At 33.6% G+C, this 25,123-nt stretch overlaps 1 protein-coding gene across 1 annotated transcript in view; it reads left to right on the top strand.

Moving 5' to 3' along the window:
* Nucleotides 1-12,113: 12,113 nt before the first annotated feature.
* Nucleotides 12,114-25,123, top strand: part of LOC130669749 (B-cell lymphoma/leukemia 11A-like) — a 30,857-nt gene continuing 17,847 nt past the window's right edge. Inside the window, exon 1 of the mRNA XM_057472795.1 lies at nt 12,114-12,836. Coding sequence (XP_057328778.1) covers nt 12,800-12,836 — 37 coding nt within the window. The 5' untranslated portion in view covers nt 12,114-12,799. The remainder of the gene's footprint in view (nt 12,837-25,123) is intronic.

A 25,123-nucleotide genomic window follows, 5' to 3' on the forward strand; every position in this document is an offset into this window, starting at 1 on the left:
CAGCGTAAATAATCTCCGCTGACTCGGCGGATTCGGACACCCGATTTACTGAACTAAAATTGTAACGAAAACGCCATAAAAAAGGTGACTCGATCATTTAAAATTTTAAACGTTCGCTGGACAATGACTGATCACTTTTTTCGTGGGCTGAGAATATTAAACGTCATGATTTAATAAAAAGTCGTAGTTTTTTTTAATAAAATTTTGAATTTGAGATAAAAAATTATAGTTTGGCTGGTAATGTTTTGGATAAATGGGATGAATTGACAGTTGGGGTGGTCATTGGAAAGGAAATTTTGTTTTTTATAACTTTTTTTTATTTGAAAAAAAATATATAAAGTCAATTTAATAATTTGGGAACTTTTGAAAGTATATATAATTATTCTTTCTAAGAGTTCAAATGGTCATATCTTCTAAAATATTGATCCTACAGTATTTTTTATGAGGACCAAAATTGTAGGAAATTGAATTTCCTACAACTTTTGTTTCAACAAAAAATCTCCTAGTATCATTCGGGCGAGACTAGGCCCCTCTTAAGATTTTGGAAATTTTTGGAAAATTATATAACTTTATTCCAGGACTTAAATCGGCTATATCTTGTAAACTTACAGCTCCACAAAAATTTTTATTGATTTCAAAATTGCAGGAAATCAAATTTCCTTTCCACTGATGTCACTAAACATCAAATTTACCCAAACGATCATCGAAATAATCAAAATAACATTTTGTGAAACCTCAAATTCGTAGTCAACAGCAGCCAGTTTGTAATTTTCCTCAAAAAAATTTTCTTTTCACAAAAATGGCGACTCATTTTCCCCAGCATTATTTTACATTAATAAGTACAAAGCAAATTTGATAAAAAAAAAAAATACATATATCAAGAGCGTGGAAAATCTGCTCGCTGACATACTCGCTTCTAGTCGCGATTTCTTCTCTCATTTCAAAGCTTGTACTTATACTCAGTTAGGATTGTACTTGGTCGGCATTCGGCGTGTTTAGCCGGATTGGTTTAGTATTAGCCGACCCGAAGACTTTCACTGCTCGGCGTGAACGTGCTTGAGAATGAGTCGTGATGTGGCATCCTTGTGTACACACATCGCTACACCAGTAGAGAAAAAGATTCAGCTTCAGCTGTACTAGTGTACATGAAATGATATGACGCCGAGCTGAGTGAAGAATAGAATACAGGAGAAAGAGAAAGAGAAAGAATCATGTCAGTACAGCGCAAAACTACATGGAATAGATTAACATACTATAGAGCATCGCGGATCGCGGATCCCAGATCGCGGATCCCGAGTTGCGAGTCGCGAGTGATTCTCTACTCCCCCACTCGGGCTCAGAGTACGCGGATGATAAAATACAAGGAGTTGAGTATGTGTGTATTTATTTGTGTGAATTGCAATGTGTGCATGTGCATGTGCATGTACATGTGCACGGGTCGTTGCATGCATTCCCAAGCAAAGTGAATAAGCGGGCTGGCTCTTTACTTGTTTTCTGTTTCTTTGGTCTTGTTATTATATCGCCGGTTTTAAAAATGGGTAACATCAGTGCACTGAGTGGGAGAGAAGGTCGCGCGCACTACTTGCACGCGCGTGGCTCAAATGCACTTCACCACACGTTTTACTTACTACTCATTATTATTATTTTTACGGTTGGCTGAGAGATCTAAGGCGACGGAAAGAATTCAAAAAAAAAAAAAAGAAAAATGTATAGATGTCGCGGTTGAAAATATTTTTTTACCAGTTCCGCGGATGGCGGGAGTATTTTTGGAAGCTTCACTCCGTTTGAATGGAGTTACTGACCTCTGGCCAGTTCGTGGTAGACTATTTTTAAATTACGATAAAAAAATCTCATTCATCGCGGTTTTATGCCCTAAGACAAAGGACTGAGCTTTTAGTCATGATCCAGATGGAAAAAAAAAATTTTTCAACCTTATCAAGTTTTTTTTTTTTTTTTCTTAAAATTTCTAAATCAATATCCGACTGAAATTTTTTTTTTACCTCAAAAAATTTCTTACACTGTAAAAAATTCGCGGAGTGAATGCGGATTAAATCCGGAGTGAATGCGGGGTGAATGAATTTTTAATTATTCACTCCCCTCAGAGTGAAATTCACTCCGCAGGGGAGTTTTCGCGGAGTAGATAACTTTTTATTAATTTAATCCCTCCGGAGTGAAATTCACTCCGGAGCGGAGTTTTGTAAATATTATTAATAAAATATAACTCCACTCAATAAAATCGAAGTAAAAATTCGCGTATTACATTATTGATCAGCTGATATGCACACACATACGCACATACATATTTAGGCACACACACGCACTCGCACACACACTCACGCACACATTTGCACACACGCACAAATTTGCACACACACGCACACATTGTTTAGCAGTTTAATATAAATTTATTTAAGTATTAAAACTCCGGACCGGAGTGAATTGGGAGTGAAATAAAATCCGTGTCACTCCGAGATCACTCCGCTAAAAAAAAACTCCCAATTCACTCCGCATGCGGAGTGATTTTTTTCAAAACTCCGGAACTCCGCGTGGCGGAGTGAATGCGGAGTGAATTCGGATTTAATTTCACTCCGAATTCACTCCGGATTTTTTACAGTGTACTGACCCTAGTAATTTTTTAAAATTATTTCTAAAAATTTCCAAGTCAATGTCGAACTCTGAAATTTTTTTTTTACTTGAAAATTTTTTTTTAAACTAAAAAAAAAAGATCTCAAGGAAAACTCTGAACAATCCGCGTCACACATTACCCATTGCCCATTTAATTTTCTCCTTAGACTTGACTTATCCCGCGATTCTCTGCAAACTATAACTATAACTATCCAACAGCAACTACGGAAACGACTTAATCGTTCCGCATATTAATGTGGGAATGCCCACAACAGGGAGCCGCGAGACAATGGTACTAATTTCACGGTATCCGGAAATGGATTCCGGATCTGCCTTTTCCTCGGCTTTGGCTCAATCCCCTTAGTCTTGGATACTCGCTCTCCAGCTAGTCTCGAGTCCAGTTGCCACAGCAGTTTTTTCCCTACCCCACACTTAATTATTTTTCTCTCATACTTTGTACCTGTTCTTTTCTATTCTTCTTTATTTAGCGGATCCGTCCCCACAAGCTGCTACAAAGTCCAAAGGATACATTAAATAAAAAAAGACAGTTACACACACAGTGAATGCTTCCCACGCCTGGTCAGCTGGTCTGCGTCTAGAACTGCCACTAAAACTTAATACTTATAGTCCACCATCTAATTTTTTTACGTCAATTTTTTCTTCCTTTACTGGGATCTAGATCCAGGCTCGGGACCCCGGACCCTAGACTCTGGACCCTCTGGACATTGGATTTACTCTGGGGTCAATGAGATACTTAACAGTCCGGTAAAAAAAAGTCGAGTTAATTTTTAGTCCGAGTGTTGATCGAAATTTTGAAAATTATTTTTTTAATTTTTAAAAATATGGCGGCTGGAGTTGAAGAGATGGAGGGATGGGTATGGGTTTTTTTTTAAGTATAGAGTAGAGCAAAGTAAAGCGAGTGTTTATGTGCGAGGCGTATAAGGTTCATGTCGAAAACGGTAAATTTTTATAAATTTCAATGCCGTAATACGATAGAGGATGGATCCTTGAGGCGATCAAAAGAACGCGATACTCATCTATTCTTTGTGATTCTTTGCTGGTGCTCGGTGCTCGGTGCTCGGTGTATGCTATGTAGTTGTTTAATGCCTGTGTTGGCACTAAATAGTGAGTGAAAGAGAGAGAGAGAGAGAGAGAGAGAGAATGCTGGAACACACGTGGTCCATCGGAGCGGCACTCGGAGGCCCCGCGTCCGTTTTTCAATCGCTTTTTATAGAAATAAAAAAAAACCCCGTTTTTTATACCCGGTTTTTTCTTACCCCTTGGCTGGCCATCTGCCCTGCAAGGGAACTGTAAGACGCAGGAGCATGTGTGAGGAGAGGGAAAATCGGCAGAAATGGGACCCGTTTTTTTCTTTAGCTTTCAAGTTCCGTTATTTTTAGTTTTTTTCTAATTACTGTTATTTCATTTTTATTTATGACAATGTGTGTTGTTTTTTTTTTTTAATTTATTTAGCTCAGTTGGTTTTTGGAAATTTTTAGTTTTAGGAAATTTTTGTCATCATGGGAATTTGTTGGGGTAAGTAGATCTTTGAGGAGGTCGTTGGAATGGGAATTCAATTTTCTGTGACTTGAGTCCTTAGAAAAATTTCTCTAAAATAAATATTTTTAAAAATAAAGCGATTTAAAGTCTTAGAATCAGGGATATATTTTTCCAAAAACATCCAAATCATTCAAAGTCTCATAACTTCTGAAATTTTGACTTTACGTGAATTTTTAAAGAGACAAAAATTGTTGGAAATTCAATTTCTTACAACTTTGGTGCTTATAAAAATTGTCCTAGCTCCAATCCTCTAAAAGTTACAGCTGTTTAAAATCTCAGACACAGCATCAATTTTTCCAAAAACATGCAAATCATTCACAATCTCATAACTTCTGAAATTTTGACTTTACGGGATTTTTTAAAGAGACAAAAATTCTTGAAAATTTAATTTCTTACAACTTTGGTCCTTACAAAAATTATCCTAGCTCCAATCCTCTAAAAGTTGCAGCTATTTTCAATCTCAGACACAGCATAAATTTTCCAAAAATGTCTAAATCATTTAAAATCTCACAACTTCTGAAATTTTGACTTTACGTGATTTTTTACAGAGACAAAAATTGTTGAAAATTTAATTTCTCACAACTTTAGTCCTTATAAAAATTACCCTAGCACTAATACTTAAAAAGTTACAGCTATGAAAGTTCTTAGAAAAAAGTATTACATGTTTTTTCAAAAATTCACTAATTTCGACCCACCTTACCTCAAGTCACGTTACCTCTCTTGTCCATTAACTCGACCAATTATTCATCATCTCTATTTCCATCTCCATACTCAGTTATTTAATTTCACAAAATAATTCTCCATCTCAAATAATGAATTCCATTTATAATTAACAATTACTCTGTATCATTACTTATGCATCACAAATTCTACAATTTAATCCTCGAAATTTCATCAGTTCCATAAGTCATGACAATATTAATAAAATCTACTACTTCCAATTCACCCCCTCCCCACCCTACCAAAAATAAATAATTAATTAGTTAAATAAATAAATTCAATAATTTTGCCGAAAATTCTCTCAAAATTTTGTAATAAAAATTTTCTCAGCATTTCATTCCCACAAAAAAAATTTACCAAAAAACAATTTCAATAAAAAATTCCCTCAAAAGTGCAATCCCGTTCCAGCGTTTCCCCAAAACGCAAAACTCTCACGATCTGATAAAAAAAAATGGGGGTAAAAGAGGGGTAAATTCACCAGCCTCAAGATATCTCCAAACAAATAAAAAACTTAAAATGGACGTACCCCTACAAGTTAACAACCCAGTATAGCAGTACTAAATTTTTTTCATCCCAATATTTTTTATCCACCTTCCGGCCGGAGAATCTGTTCCAGTACCGTAATATTTTTTTACTTCTTTACTTAAAATATTCTCAATTATTATTATTACTGTCCCCACAAGGTGTTTCCTCTCTTCCGGCTCGGAAAAATTTCCTCCCCTATTCTGATCTCCCCCTAGCGGGATAAAAAACGGTACAGCAAAATACCGGCACTTAAAAAATACTTACGATAGGTAAAAAAAAAATTATAAAAAAAAACTGTGGTATGATTCCGTCCAGATTTATGTGTCGGAATTGTTGCAGAATGGCTTTTTATTTTTTTTGTTGGGTCCCACGAGAGTTTTTTAGCGGCGACTTCGGACCCCCCAGTAATTCTAGGGGTCCATCGAGGCGCCAAGGTGTCTTTGGTCGTGCGAAAGTATTCGATGAGAAATTCCATGAGTTTTTTAGGCTCCCCTACACGAGAAAGGGGAGAGGGGGTGATCAGAAGAGACTTAAAAATTTTTTATCGAAAGGAATCGACGTAAATTTGTAAAGTAAAAATTTTGTTGGGCATGGGAAGTGATCACTGGGGGTGACGGTGTGGGTTTTGTTGGATTGTGAGATATCCGAGTTCTCGCGGCTGTCATTGTTTATTTATAAACTCGTGCATGGGCATCTGGAAGAAGAAGCTGAGCGGAAAAAGGGCTCGGACCATGTGTTGGGGACGCGACGCGATGGATGGAAGTCAGAGGAAGAGAGACAGAGGATTAATGTATTTTCGGGTGTACTGTACAACTCTGGGTGTGGAATTATTTAAGAACGTAATTGACGGCTCTGATGGACCACTTCGAGGATGAGGACAGTGTGGAGAAGATTCCCTTGGACTTGGGAGATTATTTTTGGTTCACATGTGCTCGGAGTCACGTTCAAATTTAAATGTCACAGAAAAATTTTAAAAATTATTTTATATCTCAAGGCTTTGAAAAATTTTTTAAAAATTTTTTTAGACAAATTTTGAAATTTTGTTTTTGGTTTGAAGGAATTTTTGAAAAGGGTTAAACTGTTTGAAGAAACGGTGACTTGAATTTGTCACGGGTATAGAAAATAATTTTCGAGGTTCGACAAAAGTCGGGTCGACGAAAGTGACCCGTGATTTTTTTTAAAAATATCTTAAACATGTGACAGAAAGAATCGAATTACACTAGGGCATGAGAAAAAAATTAGTGGTCACTTATTTGGTTTTATTGCAGTCTTAAGAAACCTACAATGTAATAAAAAAAGTTACCAGAGTTTTCTTTAGTGTCAAGAGGAAAATTTACTGGCTTGTGAAATATTAAAAATCAAGTTATTTCATATATTTTTAAATGTGCTGCGCATGTGTGAAGACTTCAATGAAAATTTTCTTGATAAAAAAAATCACGACTGAATTAAGGGGGATAGCCACTGTGAGGATCGAAAAAATAGGTGATTTTCGGGAATTTTTTTGACTGGAATAATAAAGGAATTTGGGGGTCGGGTTTTTTTTGTTTTCTAAAGTATACATTGAAGATAATTCTCCTAAATTTTCATTAAAAAATATCATGTTGTTACAAAGTTATAAGCATTTTTGTGGAGCAACAAAAAAATTTCCCCCACCACGGTGCCATCTCTAACTCAAAAACGGATTATCAGAAACAAAAAAACCAAACGGCGTTGTAATCTGTATGCATGTGGTTATCGTTGCACATAGGGGATTTTGAAAATTTGGATTTGAAAAAAAATGGCGACATATTAAAAATTTTTTCGTTATTTTTTCTCATTTTTTTGGATTCAAACTGCCCTAAAAAATCTTAAAAATCAAAATTTTCAAAATCCCCTACGTGCAACTTTAGCTACTGAATAGACGAATACGGCAAAAAAAAAAGTTGCGAATCGGTTGATATTTATGCAAATTACAGATGCCACCAGTTCAAAAAAAGTAATTTCGAGAAAAATGCGTTTAAAGTTTTTAGTCGATGCCGCGGTCAGTTGACGCGCTGTCACAAAAATGACTATAACTTTAAAAAAATTCCGAATTTTCATATAAAACTTTAGATACATATTTTTGAACATATACACTTTGATTTAATAGAAAAAAAAAAAATTTTTTTTGAAATTTCACAGTGGCTATCCCTCTTAATGACCGGTTTTAAAAAAATCCAATTTTCGTCCCACCACTGGGCCAAATTTCGAGTTTTTACTCAAAAGTCTAATCTGTATAAAAAAAACTAGAGCATTTTTTTTCCTCAAAGAAATATTTCCGCCTGATCAAAGGATCGAATCGCGTCAAAACCCCATAAATCAACCATCACTCATACAACGCGAACAGGCAGAAAAAATAAATGCGTCGATGACTAATTACCCTCCATTCCCCGAACAAATGTAATTAAATAACTTCTTCTTCTTTGTCTTTGTCTATATATCAAGTCCCATATTCATATATGCCTCCATAAATAGTGTTTATAAGACGACAAACAAAGTGCGTCCGATAGTGTCGGCATTGCAGCCAACGTATTTTTAAAAAACGTACCGAGGGTCAATGACAGGAGCCAGTTGTTTTGGTTCACTCGCCGTTCGCTATCGTACTTTTCTTACTCTACCCAATACATACGAGTTCTTTAAAACTAAAATACATATATATATATATATATATATATATATAAATATGTGCCGGGTGAGATGGAGTGTAGTGGAAACTCCCACGAAGACGACAGAGGACCAAATGAAACGAAACTTTGGCCACACGAACGATCCGGCGTTCGTTTGGTCTTTAGATAAAAATAATAAAAAAATTTGAAATAAGAATAAGAAGTAGAATATAAGAGCAAGAGCAAGACCAAGACCAAGACCTTCATACTGTGACTGTCGTAGTTCGCTGGACTACTCGAGCTCAAGAGTAAGCATTTTGTTAAAAACGATACGTCGCACATGTGCTCTCCTCTCTACTCACCATAATATATATAGATATAGATATATGTGTGGAAGCCGGGTTGGGTATATTATATAGTCGCCAGACAGATCGTTTTTTGCCCCGATGTGATGGTTCAGAAGTAAAAATAATCTTTAAAACCCCGAACAGGATGCGTCGTCTTGGTCGTCGTTTGCTGGAGTCGGAGCGCAGCCGGAATTTAAAAAGACCGAGGGACCTACGATAGTCACCTAACTTATATTTATATTTATTTATATATTTAATGGGCTAACATGCCCGTCTTTACTTACATTGCTGCTTTTTTCACCCTTTGGACCGCTGTCCAGAATTAACGCTCCCTCTCTCTTACCCTCGTCCCCGCCCGCGTCCGCTAGGAGCTGGGACTTTTATTTTAAATCTGGCTTTATTACGTGTCACGTGTTTCCGCTTTTTTACACAGTTTACTTAGTGCTCTTTATTTATTTATAGTCATATTTTTTTTTCCGTTTTTGGAACTTTTGTTTTTGATAAGATTTTTAAATATTTTTTTTTGTGATTAAAATTGAGGAGCTAAAATTTTTTTTTTAATTTCTTTAGAAAGATCAGATTTTTTCCGATCCAAAACACACCCATGAACTTAATTTTCGACCACAAAATCTCGAGAAATAAATTTTCAAAATTTTGATTTTTTTTTTAATGAAAAAAATTGAATAATTAATTTGGAACAAGTAGGGTAAGAAATTGATGGACAATGAAATTTACTGTATAAAATAAAAGTTAAGTTTAAAAGTTTGTCACGAGTAAAAGTTAAAAAGTTTGAATCTGAGAATAAAATAATTTGTCGGTGAGATTAAATAATAATGAGGATAATGTCAATAGCCTAGAGTGTCTCAAGTCTAAAGAAAGAAACAAGGATATATATAACGAAAAGCGTGTCTCCGTGGAATTCCTGAGAACTGTAAAAATCTAATTCCCCAGAAAGCCACGAACTGACCGCGTCTGATGAGATTTTGCTTTTTAGTAACAGAGTAAAGGCCGGTCTCATCCTCTATCTCTACTTCTACCTCTATCACTACCTTTCTCTCTCCTACTCTATTCTTTTCCACGTTACGTAGGACAACTACAGAACACGTACACTGCAATAATATTAAATAAAAATAAAAAGAGAGAAAAAATGAGCGAGAGCGGCCGCGATCAAGCTGCGGGTGACGGACTAAAGAAGTGCCGAAGTAGTGGGGGAGGAGAGGGGGGAGATAAATTTTATAGTACACACAATGTAATGTAATGCTGCTGATACAAACTCGCGTTTGCTGGTGTTGTATAATAGTTTTCGTACTTGCGGAAATTTAAAAGTTTTAGCGCGAGCGTCGACCGTTCAGAATACAGATTAACCTCTGACCATTCACGACAGATATATATATTATGTATATACTTCTTTTTTGTTGGGAAGTGCGACTGATGACAAATAATTTATTTATTATTTACTAGATTTTTTTTGCCACAGTTCGATTTTTTTAAATTTGTAGGGATTTAAATTTTACGATCATTGAAAAAATTTTGGAAATTATTTTTAAGGTTTTTCTTTCAGAAGAAAATTTTGGAAATGATTTTATGATTTTTTCGTAAATAGGAAATTTCGGAAACGATTTTTTAATTGACAAAAAATATGAGAGAGATTTTTTTTGTTTCTTAATTGATGACATTTATAAGCGGAAGTAAAAAAAAAGGGAGTAAGTAAGTGAGTTCAAGTTTAGATTTTTACGGAAAGATCCAAGTGACTGGGAAATATTTTTGGCGCCCTTAGACGACTTAAAGTGCTACTAAAGTGCCCAAGAACAAATTAAAGGGCGGTGGATTTATGGTTACAGATACGGATATAAATATGAGGGAGGGAATACACAAAAATGTTTTAAGTCTCTTTGATTACTGATACAAACGTACTTGAGTAAATAGAAGGAAATATATAAATAACAGGATACGCGTGATATTATAAATTATAATCTATTTTAAAACGACCGATTATTAATAAGATATGATAATATTTACATTTATTTTATTAACAACACGTTTTGTCTGGTTATTTTTTTTCAAAATTCGACTGATTATTTATATATATACTATAATTTTTATAAAATCCCCACCACTATTCGACTTCAAATTTTTTCCATTTAATCTAAAATTCAAAATAATTAAAAAAATTAAGACGGCCCATTTTTACCCATCGACAATCAAATTTTTATCTACTAAAAATTTTTGACAGCCCATTTTACCCCTCTAATTTAAAATCACTCTTTTACCCCTATTCAAAAATAATTGACGTTACCTTCATTTTCAAAAATTTAAATTTCAAAATTTTAAACTGCCCCATTTTACCCCTCTAATTTAAAATCACTCTTTTACCCCTATTCAAAAATAATTGACGTTACTTTCATTTTCAAAAATTTAAATTTCAAAATTTTAAACTGCCCCATTTTACCCTTTATTTAAAAATAACTCATTTTACCCCCATTCAAAAATAATCGACGTTACTTTCATTTTCAAAAATTTAAATTTCAAAATTTTAAACTGCCCCATTTTACCCTTCATTTAAAAATCACTCATATTACCCCCATTCAAAAATAATTGACGTTACTTTTATTTTCAAAAATTTTAATTTCAAAATTTTAAACTGCCCTATTTTACCCTTCAGTTAAAAATAACTCATTTTACCCCCATTCAAAAATAATTGACGTTACTTTCATTTTCGAAAATTTAAATTTCAAAATTTTAAACTGCCCCATTTTACCCTTTATTTAAAAATAACTCATTTTACCCCCACTCAAAAATAATCGACGTTACTTTCATTTTCAAAAATTTAAATTTCAAAATTTTAAACTGCCTCATTTTTCCCTTCATTTAAAAATAATTCATTTTATCCCCATTCAAAAATAATTGACGTTACTTTAATTTTCAAAAATTTAAATTTCAAAATTTTTGACTCCATTTTTCCCCTCTAATTTAAACTAACTCATATTACCTCCATTTAAAAATAATTGACGTTACCTTCCACTTTCAAAAATTAAAATTCCAAAATTTTTAGCTGGCCCATTTTCCCCTTCATTTAAAAATAATTGACTTTCTCTTCAACTTCAAAATTCCTCGACTCCATTTTACCCTCCCTAAAATCACACTTCCAAAAATCTAAAAAATAAATTTCCAAACCAAAAATCCCACCTCACCCTACTGCCAAAAACTGAAACCCACCCAATTATCACTTTTACCGAAATAATATTGGCGGGAGCAAAGAAGCAAAATCGCGTGTATCAATACCCCCACCAGACACAAAACTCATGGTCCGGTACTAGTACAGTACACAGCAGAGTATGTACCTAGTACAAGTATCTCCCACCAGCTTTCCTCCACCCTCGACATCGCTCCTCAATCCCTCCGAGTTTTCACTCTTCCCTCTCTCTCTTTCCTTCGACCGCGAGTCCTCAGCCCGCCTTTCGCCAGTATCCCTTTCCCACACTCGCGCCCGCGGTCTCGCCGACTCTCTCGTACCCACACGCCGATAATAACAATAATAATGACAATAATAACAATAATAATAATAATAATAATAATAATAACACATACAGTACACATGTGGACGTGGATCCTCGACTCGGTATCCCCATGCGCGAAAGATCCCCCACTCTCTTCTCGGGGTGAAAACTACCCTATGGAGTGTACCAGCGCTACGCGTTCGGAGCAGCAGGAACCGAGGATAGGACGTGTGGGGTGTCCGGCTGGTTCGGGTAGTAGTAGTCGGAGCAAGCGGATGGTGAGCCACGAGGTGAGCCGAACTTGTCCGAACCCGAGCACAGTGCCCGAGAAAGACACACACCAGCAGCTCCTGACACAACTAACCAGCCACTACTAGGCGCACGTCCGGCACAGTCCACTCAGAGATACGACCCATGCCGGACCATCATCTCAGGTCCACGCTGGAGCACCAGCATCCGACGAATCTGGACCACGTTTGCCTCTAATCAAACCGTGCGAAAAATTTAAGAAAAATTTTTTATTTTTATTGATGCCGTCCGATTACTTATGGACTGGAGATAAAAATTAGTGAAGTGAATTTTTAATCAGTGAAAAAATTTATCTGTGTGTGGACGAGGTGATTTTTTTATTTATTTACCTACTGGTGATTTTTTTTTTTTTGGTCAGTGGGGTTGGGAGATGGGACTGTCGGGAAATGTCCGAGGGATTTTGACAGAGGTGGAATTTTTTTTGGAGTGAAGAGAGGAGGAAAGAGAAGAGGAGGCTGGAGCATGTGGGTGCTGAATAAAAATAAGAGCTGGTAAATAAATGCGGTGCGAGGACACCTAGTGATTGTTTTCATTTTTTTTGTATGGACGATCGGGTTTTGGGTTCTGACCGATTTTAAATACCCGAGGCATCATGAGGATCAAAATGCCTGCTGTGAGAATCGCTCAAGGTAATTTTTAATTTTTTCATTATATTTCACTCGATGTTTTTTTAATTAGTCATTTTTCGATGGCAATTAATTATTTAGTGACCGAATTTCGCAGAAAAAAAATTTCCATTCAAAATGACTTTTATTTCATTTTAAAAATTCGGCAAAATTTTGAGTTCAAATTTTTTGAAAAATAATTTCCAGTTCATCTTAAAATTTTTAGTAAATTAAAATTTTAGTCATTTTTGAAAAAATGAAAAATTCATTTTTTATCAGAAGTCGAGTCGATTTCTAGAAAAGTAAAATTTATTCAGTGAATTTCGTGAGGAAATATTTGAAATTAATTAAAAAAAAAAATGATAATTTTGTTTACGGAAATTTTTGAAATAAAAAATTTATATTTAACTTGAATTTGATATAAAAATAACAGAATTGTTTGGAAACAAAACAAATCAACTTAAAATAAAGTCCAGCGTGTCGGCGAACCGTCGGCAACTCCACGAAAGTTCAATAAAATTCCCGAATTCTCGGGATCTTAAACGAAAACGAAAAGGAAAACAAAAACACAAACAAAAACAAAAATTAAAAAGTTAAAGGGCGCAACTGGTTAAGATGTCAGCGCTTATATTTTTAATTAGTAACCGAATAAGTCGTCGTGACAATCGTCTAGGGCAATGTCATGCGCGAGTTTATTTTTTAAAAAAACTTTACGCCCCCACCCACCCTCACTTAATAATTTCTCTTACTTTTTTAACTCGCGTCTGCTTTTACTTTCAATCTCGACTCTATAATTCCTTAGAAAACTGAGAAAAAAAAAGACATTTTAGAGAACTTGTTTACTGGATTTTCGGTATTCAAAACAAAAAATTCTACTAAAATTAAGTCTAATATTTACTATTTTCAATCTGGTCATAAATTTCATGAATTTTTACAGCCAGTGGATTTCCATTGCAATTAAGAAAAAATTTTCTTGGCACTGGCCATGTAAATAAATACTTAAATTAAGAATTTTTTCGAAGAAATATCCATTTTTTTTTTATCTTCTCATATTTTTCTTCCTCTTTTTCTATTCCATACCCGACTTTCAGCAAAACTGTCCATTCAAAACACGTCACGTCACACGTCACACATTACATAAAACTTTATTTAATTACTTCCTTTTTTCCCTCCTTTTTCTCCTCCTCTTCGTCCACGAAATTTCAAAAATTCCCATAAGAAATTTTATCCCTCAGTAAAAATTTTCTCTCAAAATTACCGACAAAAATTTCCGAAATAATTAATAAATTAATTAGAGGAAACTGGGGCATGTTGACCAGGCTATCAAATTTACTCTTGTAATTTTTTTTTTTCAAAAATAAATTTATACATTTTGAAATTTTATAACCATCCCATTTAACTCCATATTTTTTTACCTCAAAATTGCTATTAACCTCCGCCCAAAAAATAGCTTTCAAAATTTTTTTTTCCAAATTTCCCGTCGCGTTCTGCCCAATTTTTTTTCTCCAAATTTTGATGGCCCAGTTTCCCCTAATCCCCAATTAAAAATTTATTTCCTCAACTTTCAAAACCAAAATTAAAAGGTGAGTTGTCATATTCACGTCATATTAAATTTGATACACGTAATTATTATGATTGCAATAAAAAAAAAAATAGTAAACAAATAAAAAGATGAATCGAGTCCGAAAAAAAATAGTCGGCAGTACTTAGGGCGTAATTAGTCAGCGTAAAGAGACATAAAGTTAAAAGATAGCGATATTATTTAACAAACATCTAGTAGATTCAGTGTCGGTGTCGGCACGTGCGTCACATATGACTAAGATCCGTTATATTAAATGTCTTTGATTTAACCCATGGGTAAAATGATCCCTGAGCTCTGAGCTCTGAGCCTGTTGCTCTGAAATTTGAATTTGAATTTTTGTTTTTATTTTTACTCACGAGTTTCTCGTCCTCCTTTTCCTACTTCTCCAACTTGAACCTCATCCTCATCCTCAGTCTCAGTCTCTACTTCCATTCTGTACTTTTTCGAGCCTATTCATTATTCTAGGTCATTCAGAAAGACGCTCGTTAAATAAAACGGCAAAAAAATACTTTGACTTTATTTAAAAGATTAACCTGGCGCGTGGCGTTACCCCTTTTTTGTCTCATCCTCTCTACAGAGGGTTCAGCACGCGCCCAGGTAACTTAAGCCGTCTTGCTAACGACTAACTTGCTCTAGTCTTCTTGTCTGTGCAAAAGTTTTATTGCTTTACTTTTACGGACAAGAATTATTTTAAGTGAGGATTAATGGTCAGATCATATTTGCCATCAATTTCAACTTTTCGACGCGAAGGTTATTGATAAGCGAGGGGGAGGGGGGATAGTGCGATCGCGCGGCTACAGATGGCGTCACTTATCGTCGTCAGACAATTCGTCGGTGTCGGCTACTTATTTATTATTGTTATTATTAACCAATAATTGATTTTTAATTAAACGTCAAATAATTTTTTCTTAATTTAAAAAAAAAATTTTTTTTGAATTTTGAATTTTTGCCGCGCAATGATTTTTTAAAATTTTTAAATTTTACTAAAAATTAAATCTCGGGTTTGAATAAAAAAAAAATAATTTTTTCTTAATTTAAAAAAAAAATTTTTTATCAAATTTTTTTTTGAATTTTGAATTTTTGCCGCGCAATGATTTTTAAAAATTTTTAATTTTTACTAAAAATTAAATCTCGGGTTTGAATAAAAAAAAAATAATTTTTTCTTAATTTAAAAAAAAAATTTTTTTTGAATTTTGAATTTTTGCCGCGCAATGATTTTTTAAAATTTTTAATTTCTACTAAAAATTAAATCTCGGGTTTGAATAAAAAAAAAATAATTTTTTCTTAATTTAAAAAAAAAATTTTTTATCAAATTTTTTTTTTTGAATTTTGAATTTTTGCCGCGCAATGATTTTTAAAAATTTTTAATTTTTACTAAAAATTAAATCTCGGGTTTGAATAAAAAAAAAATAATTTTTTCTTAATTTAAAAAAAAAATTTTTTATCAAATTTTTTTTTGAATTTTGAATTTTTGCCGCGCAATGATTTTTTAAAATTTTTAATTTCCACTAAAAATTAAATCTCGGGTTTGAATAAAAAAAAAATAATTTTTTCTTAATTTAAAAAAAAAATTTTTTATCAAATTTTTTTTTGAATTTTGAATTTTTGCCGCGCAATGATTTTTTAAAATTTTTAATTTCTACTAAAAATTAAATCTTGGGTTTGAATAAAAAAAAAATAATTTTTTTTGCAATCCGATATCCGGAAATACTCGACTCTTATCAGCCAGTATATCGTCTATCCAATCTGGGCAATTGGCCCTAAAGTACAATTCCGGGGATGGGTTATTGGCTCCTAAATTTTCCTCCTCTGAATTTCCTCAATTGACCAAAAAAGAAAAATATTTGGAAAACAATTTCGTCCACTCCCACTCCCACTTGAGGGACATAATCCCAGTTGAGTAAATTAAAAAAAAAAATAAAACTCTTGACACAAAGCGTCTTTACATAGTCCCTAATAGCAAAGAATACATATTTATGTTGTCTGAAGTCTCGGTTTCCCAGCCCATTGTCCGGCATTGTCCGAGACGACCCTCCTCTCCGAGGTGCGAATGCCTTTCGGGTAATGATCTGCTGCTATTATGCACGCTTTGTCGCTCCTTAAACTCACTTGTCCTCTGCATAATATAATATATACAATATACAATATATATAACCCATATAAGTTGGTAAGAAGGGCCACTGTCTCCCTATTTATCTGCACACGCACACACACGTCCGTAAATACGACGGATCCTTTTTTCCTGCCAGCATCCTGCGCATCTACCTGACCAAGGGTCACTTTTAAACCTCCTGCAATACTAAAATCCAACACTCAAAGTATTTAAAGTCTTTCCCCTCATATATTATACGATTATATTCAATTACTTTGTACCCATTTCTCACCTTGTCCCATTTACTTTTTTTATGTACCTGTTACTCCAAACCTTTCAACTAATTTTTAAGTTTTTTAGTCAATTTATCTCATCCGTCATATTTTATGAGGCAAAATGGGCCGTTTATTATTTTTATAAAAATTCACGGGGTAAAATGAGTCGCTCAGTTTTTTTTATTTTCTAAAAACGCTTACGACAAATGTGGAGTAAAATTGGCGCCAAAAATTTTGAATTTGAATTTAAAAACTGACCCATTTTCGCTCGGATTTATTTGAAAGTTGGATTAAAATTGTAAAAAAAATTTTAAGTTAAAAAGAGACAGAAAAAATTTCACGGGGTAAAATGGGCTACTAAATTTTGTTTATTTTTTTTAAACGACCCAATATACCTCACATTAAATTTTTTAAAAATTCTAAGCCATTAAATAATTTTGAACGAAAATTTTTTGTAAAATAAAAAAACTCAGGGTAAAATTGGCCACCGGAAGTGAAAAAAAATTGAAAATAAGAATTTAAAAAATTTGTAAATTTTTTTCGACATCGACTTTTCCCTACCGAAATTTCGTTTCAAATCTCGGGCTCTCAGGAATAGAAATAATAAAAAAAAAATTTTTTAAGCGCCAGCGAATTTTATTTTAAATAATTTATTTACAAATTTCGGAAACCAAAGACTAGAATAATAGTTGTGGTTTAACAGTATAAAGGTTTTAGACTGAAAAACAAAAATATTAAGTATATTTAGAGCCCTCGGACATTAATTTATAAATAGAGTTTGAGGTCGCGGCGCAAGTTCACGGGAACTCGGTAGTAGTTTTAGTTATTTAGTGTAGCGGAGTAGGTGAGGAAAGACGTTTTTAGATTTTCAGATTCGTCGTGTATTTGTATTTATTATTTTATTTAAAATTTTCACATTCTCTATTCACACGAAACTCCAGTCTCTAGTCTCCAGCTTTAGTCTTTAGTCTCCAGTTCCAGTCTCTATCTTTTGTCTCCAGTCTTTAGTCTCCAGTCCAGGTCTTTCCTTGTCTTGTCTATTCACTGTAATATAGTGACTCTGTACCGTAATGTATGGCGCGATCTGATCGCGTAAAGATCTCGTGGAAAATCTCTTATGGGAACGCCGGAAGCTCGTTACTTCAAATAAAAGCTATTTTTACTCAGCTACTTTTAAACTTTTTTTTTTTAACTCGGAAAATAAATTGTTTAATGTTCGAGATCCAGGAAGGGGCAGGGGAGGGTGAGAGGGAGGGGAGAGATAATTGAGTTGTTGAATTGTTGCAGCGGCCATTGCAATTGTACGATTGGCTTGAGGTATTCAATGACACGGCTGGATATTATTTTTTGGAATGTAACTCGATGTAACTATTGTAGTTAATTGGACCAATACCAAGACAAGGGTTTTAAAATTTTTAAGGGTTCATTTTTACGAGCCATTTTATTTTTTATTTTTTCTTATGATTCTTACGCATTTTTTTTTTTTATTAAAACTCAGTTTATTTATTTTTTTTTTTTTTTCAAAGTTAAATTATTAATAAATTTTTCACAGTTAGAATTTAACACTGTAAAAAGAGCGGTGTTAAAAATGGACTCATTTTAACTCCGCCCGGTGTAAAAATGAAATTACACCGGTGTAGGAGGAGTAATACACCGGTGTTAAAGATACCGGTGTAAAAGCGGAGTAAAATCGGTGTAAAAGCTGGGTAATCGGTGTAAAAGCGAGGTAAACGGTGTAAAAGCGGAGTAATATCGGTGTAAAAGCGAAGTAAAACCGGTGTAAAAGTCTAGAATATTTACACCGGCAGCGGCACTATTTTAACACCGGATAATTTTTTTTAACACCGGTAAAGAATATCTACACCGGCAGCGGCGTTATTTGAACACCAGTCTAGAATATTTACACCGGCAGCGGTGCTATTTTAACACCGGATAATTTTTTTTAACACCGGTACAGAATATTTACACCGGCGGCGGCGTTATTTTCACACCGCTTTTGGGGGTAAATTTAACACCGCTAATTTTAACACCTACACCGCTTGGACTTACCCCGGTGATTTTTTACAGTGAATTAGTAGGAAAGAGAGGGGCAAAATGGGCTACTGGGGGTAAAATGGGCTGACATTTATATTACATACAAGCCCTAATTTCTTTAGGGCCCATTTTGCCCACTCCCCTAATTTTAAATTCAATTTAAAAAAATGAGATTTTATGATTTCTTGTAAATAAAATTTTCCATTGGCCATTTTACCCCCAGATTTGTACAAAAAAATTTTTATGATCAATTTTGATACTTTACGGACAAATTTTAATGATGAAATCTCCAAAAAAAATTATTTGAAGCTTCGTAAAAAAATAAAAATTTTGAATTTTTTATTCATAAAAAATTTCCTCCCATTTTTCTTTTGACAAATATACGAAAGCAAAAAAATATAAAACATCTTTAGTTCCACTTGACATAAAAGACGCAAGATATTATGTGGTTTTTTAAAGAATAAATAATTTAGATACCCGACACACAAGACATCACAAGACAACACAAGAGTTTTGACTCAGAACTTTAAACTCGGATCCACATAGAGACAGACCATAGACACAGACCAAAGTTATATACATACATACATATGTCATATATATAATAGAATATAAGACTACATTATACAGACCTACAGCACAGACCAGAGAACTTTAGTTTCGAATACGATCAAGTATTAAGTGTGCGCTGGGTTTCGGTCCTGAAGAGAGATCCCGAGGGTAAACATTAAATATATATGTTCATAAATATAAATATTTAAATATCTGTATCATGTTGGTTGAATTGCTCTCAGGCAAATAAACACAAATTTTCTATTTGGATTTTTTAAATTTTGATTCAAACAATGGCCGCACTGTGGCGTCACAAACTATTGGTAAATATTGTCGTCACACTTTCGACATAATAATAGTGGCGCTGACGGTAATTGAATGAACTTCAATATTTACAAATTAATTACACAATTTATTACGCGGTTCGGTACTTTGGATTAATGGTGACTACACCTGTCGGTTTTGTTCGATTTGTTACATCGCGAGCGCGAGTACCGAAGGGGAAGGGTGGAAGGGTGGAAGGGTGTTGCTGTTATGAGGGTGTGCATGTGTGTGCATGTGGGTGTGATATAAATACGGTTAAAAGTTAGCGCTGATGTTTTGCGGGTGTGGAGGCCGCGGTAAAATTAAACAATGGGATTTTAACAACAATAATGTAACGAGCGCGGCTCTGTTTGAGTTTATAATTAAGCCCAGGTAGTTTCGTCGTTTTAACAACTGGACAACACAATGTCAAGAGTTTTGCGATTCGCTAGATTCTCATAATTCGTGGCAATACAATATTAATAATAATGATAATAATAATAATGATAGTAATAATGATAAGAGTAGTGATGGCGGCAGTGATAATACGCGTAGTCTGTAACCTGTTTTATTCCTCTGTATTGTGGGAGAGACAATTCAGTTTGATAGTAAATTTGGATTATATTTTTGGAAACAAAATATATGCTGACATATTTCTGAATTTTTATTGTTAATTTATTTTTGTTATGGTCCATTTTACCCTTGAAAAATTATGGTTTTGTTTACTTTGGATTTTTTCGCCCATTTTACTTATGGATAATTTTTTTTTTTAATAATAAATTTTTTTTATGGCCCATTTTACTTCTTAGATTTTTGGAAATATTTTTGAAAATCAATTTTATGTAAAAAGAGTTCAAATAAAGGAAATTTTAATTCTCATAAATTTTCTGAGGATCAATTTTGTCGCCCATTTTATTTTTCATCAAAAATTCAATTAATTTTCTGAAAATTGACAATTTCCAAATTTTCTCCTTTTCATTTCCTAAAAAAAAGTTGAAATAAAATTTCACAGTTTAAAAAAAAAATCTAGTGACCTAGTTTTCATTTTGCCATCAGGAAAAACCGAATTTCCAGGCCATTTTACCTCTTAGATATTTGGAAATATTTTTGAAAATCAATTTTATGTGAAAAGAGTTCAAATAAAGGAAATTTTAATTCTTACAAATTTTCTGAGGATCAATTTTCTCGCCCATTTTACTTTTCATCAAAAATTCAATTAATTTTTTTGAAAATCGACAATTTTTAAATTCTCTCCTTTTCATTTACTAAAGAAAATATCGAAATAAAATTTTACAGTTTAAAAAAAAAATCTAGTGACCTAGTTTCCATTTTGCCATCAGAAAAAACCAAATTTCCAGCCCATTTTACCTCTTAGATATTTGGAAATATTTTTGAAAATTAATTTTATGTAAAAAGAATTCAAATAAAGGAGATTTTAATTCTTATAAATTTTCTGAGGATCAATTTTCTCGCCCATTTTATTTTTCATCAAAAATTCAAATAATTTTTTTGAAAATCGAAAACTTTCAAATTTTCTCCTTTTCATTTCCTAAAAAAAAGTTGAAATAAAATTTTACAGTTTAAAAAAAAAATCTAGTGACCTAGTTTTCATTTTGCCATCAGGAAAAACAAAATTTCCAGCTCATTTTACCTCTTAGACATTTGGAAATATTTTTGAAAATCAATTTTATGTAAAAAGAGTTCAAATAAAGGAAATTTTAATTCTCATAAATTTTCTGAGGATCAATTTTCTCGCCCATTTAATTTTTCATCAAAAATTCAAATAATTTTTTTGAAAATCGACAATTTCCAAATTTTCTCCTTTTCATTTCCTAAAAAAATGTTAAAATAAAATTTTACAGTTTAAAAAAAAAGTTTAGTGACCTAGTTTCCATTTTCCCATCAGAAAAAACCAAATTTTCCGCCCATTTTCCCTCATCATAATCAATTTACAAAAGAACCCACGAAAAAAATATATATCCAGGCAAATCTGGAATATGTCGCATATATGCAACATATATATAAATATATGTCTCATATATGCAGATTTGCCCGGATATATATTTTTTCATATGGGAAAAATCTCGAACTCTAAACCCGGCCTCGAAAATTCATGTGATCTGATTTTTCTAAAAAAAAAATTTCCACCGGCTCGTCTTGCCCCTCAGATTGATCAAAGCGGAAATAAAAGTAAAACGCGTGAGAACGGATTTTTAGAAGGATTGTACTATAAAAGTGAAAGCACCTGGAGCACCTGGGAAGATCATAACTGTACCCACATGATTTATTTTATTTTATTTCTTTTTTTTATCAAAAATCACCAAAGGGTTTTTTTTAGATGAAAGGAAATATGTATTTATTATAGTATGGTATAGATATATAGATATATAGATATATAGATATGTGTGGTGTGTATAGAGAGTAGTGACGTCTTGAAAAGGTCCCGAGGGGACAGGTCAGTTTTCGAATTGGGCCTCGGTCTCGGGACCTGTTATGGGCCCAGTGTGTGCTCTGTACTGTGTAGTGTGTAGTGTGTAGTGCACTCGGTAGTCTAGTGTATAGTAAATGGACAATGTCCTGCACACTACTCAGTGTCACAAAAGACCGACTCAGAATCCCGATCCTCCCACGATACACGACATGTTCGGCCAAAACTCTCCATTCACGCTTCGTGAGAACCGAATTCAAACTTTTTTCTTCATATATGGATATGTATAAATATATAAATGTATAACGGAGTGTGAAAAAATATAAGATGAGTGTCAGAATTTTACTCTTGAAATATTTAAAACCGATTTTTGACGTATGTTATTTTGTTATTGTTGGGTTTAGTGACTTGGGTTTTATTTTATTGCGATTTTATTGTAGAAAAATTTAACGCTGTAATTATTTTTCGATGGACTGGAATTGGGTTCCTGTAGAGCTTTGGAAAATTTTTGCTTGTGGGAAAAATGATTTTACGAATTGTGACCTGGTTATTTTTTTATAATAGGGTTATTATTGGGGATTGTAATTTTTGAGAGCGGGGTCAAGTAAAAAATTTTTTTTAAATTTATGAAAAATGGGAATCGAATATCAGAAATTTTTTTTTTAATTTTTCTTGATTTTTTTTTTTAGTTTAAATTCAAAATTTATCGAATTTAAATTTCTGCTGGTAAAAAAATTAATAATTGAGTAAAAAAAAAAAACGTGTATTGAATTTTTTGAACGGAAACTTCACAAGTCATCAAAAACTGAATTTCCCAAAAAAATTTTTAAATTGCGTCTTATAAAAATATCGATTACAAATAAAAATAAAAATTATTATTATTAATAATAAAAAGTATGAAAAAAAATAGAGGGCAAGGTTACAAAAAAAAAAGGTGGGGATTAAAAAACTCCCAGGGTACAGGTATAAGTAAATATAAATTTATAAAAAAGATTCGCATTCGATCCTCGCAACGTACTAGGTTTTTTACGTCTTTTTGACGGAGTGGGGCGAATATCCCTGGTAGCTTATGGGAAAGGAAAAACGGCTGCCGACGCGTTTCTTTTGTTGGGGCGCGGATATCGCGCGTCATGCCCCAGCACGAGGGTACGCGACAGCTTCCAGTAAAAAACGAATTCGTAGAAAAAGGGGAAGAAAAAGCAGCGTCGGGTGAAAGGCCCGTCCGAGAGGGTTGAGGACAAAAAATAATAGAAAGCCCGTTCTTTCTCCGTCTCAACTCGATTCCAGTACACATATATAAATATATATGTGCAGAGATTTATAAATATGAGGCCCCCACTACCCACCGCTGGAAGAAATCATTCTGCCGGCTCCGAGGACAACGTGCGCGCGCTAGGGTCCTTATTTTAAATTCTTTTGATATAACTGGGGCCCGGCCCCCTTCCTCGCCGCCTCGCCAGTCAGCATCCGAGCATGGACCGATCTACACCCATGTGTGTTTTATAATTATCAAATTTCGGTTACGCCGCTACGTCATTTCAGTTACAGACTGCGGAGTTTTATTTATTTTCCTAGAAAATTCGACTTTAAATCCTGAAAATGTGATAATTAGTTCAAGTACTTTCATTATTTTTGTTAATTAATTCGACCAGTTGATTGGAAATTTGTGAATGTGGTGTTTTTATGGCGTACTGCTGTTATGGCGTACAAAACCAACAGACTCTTTGGTTAGTATTCTAATTTTTTTATCAATTTACCGCGGATTCAAAATCATCAATTCAAATTTTCGTTAATTAGATACTCAAAATTCCGAAAAAAATTTTTTAAAAATTCTTTGATCAGAACTTGAGGCCTTGGCTTCAGACTAACGGTCGATTTTTCAAAAATTTCAAGTTCTTGTGAATTCAAAATTTATTTTATTGGAATCCACGTCCGTTAGTTTTATTTTTGAGGTCTATAATTAGCCGACTTTTTTTTTTTTTACAAAAAATGAAAATACCATTCCCAGGATTCGAACCCTCGACTTTCGATCAAAAAAAAAATCCCAAATTAAAAACCGTTACTACATTTTTCAGTTATCAATTTTTTTTTTTTTTTTTTTAATAAAAACTCTGTGCCAGGATTTGAACCTCGACTTTTACGACCCACTATCAAAATTTCGATTTCCTTAAAATTTACCTCCACGTCCGTTACCGAGGTTCAGTTTGCTACCGTCAACAATTTTTTTACCGCGATCGGGATTCGAACCGCGGACTCTGCGATTAAATTCAAATAATTAAATATCGAGTTTTCGCGCAAAAAAACCTCTGTACTTTTCTAATAAAAAAAAATCTATAAATAGTAATCTCACGATATATACGTATACTTGTTCACAATAATTGAATTTGAATTAATCTATCGGTTTTTTCTTTTGTTCGTCTCGGTATTTTTTTCAGCAACAATGGGGGTACTGAAGTACGTGAACACATGACATGAACTCAGTTGACTTACATGTGTGTGCTGTAGATCTATATAGAGATTGACGGATAAGGATAGAAATAGAAATAGAAATAGATATATATATGTACATATATATATATATAAATCAGCACAAAGGGGAAGAGAACCTGGAGGAAATTGGCGCGACCCAATACTAATGGATAATAGAATTATTGGTTTGGAGCGGGACGGCCCCGGGGATGATCGTAATTCGATTGCATCAATGTGTCCTCTGGACGTTTTGACAGGACGAACGTTCTAACAAGCGCCCAGCCTCGGGACATTTACAGACATCGAATTTCCTCCGCAAATTTTATCATCGAGCGAATCCGTTACTATTTCGAGCTCCTTGTCTAAAAATCCTCGTATTAGAAAAAAAATTCTGGTAGTATTGAAACAACAGAACACGGCCATCAGTATTATAAATGTATGGAGCAATTTATAAGCAATCCAAGTTATAGTCAAGCAATATTGTGCATTATATTCCCTATTTTCCCGCAAAACTTGCCGGCACACTCGTAATATTTCTACTCGGGATCCCTTTTATTTAGTTTCCTATATTTACTT

The sequence above is a fragment of the Microplitis mediator genome, chromosome 6 (assembly GCF_029852145.1).
Source record: "Microplitis mediator isolate UGA2020A chromosome 6, iyMicMedi2.1, whole genome shotgun sequence".
NCBI lineage: Eukaryota > Metazoa > Arthropoda > Insecta > Hymenoptera > Braconidae > Microplitis > Microplitis mediator.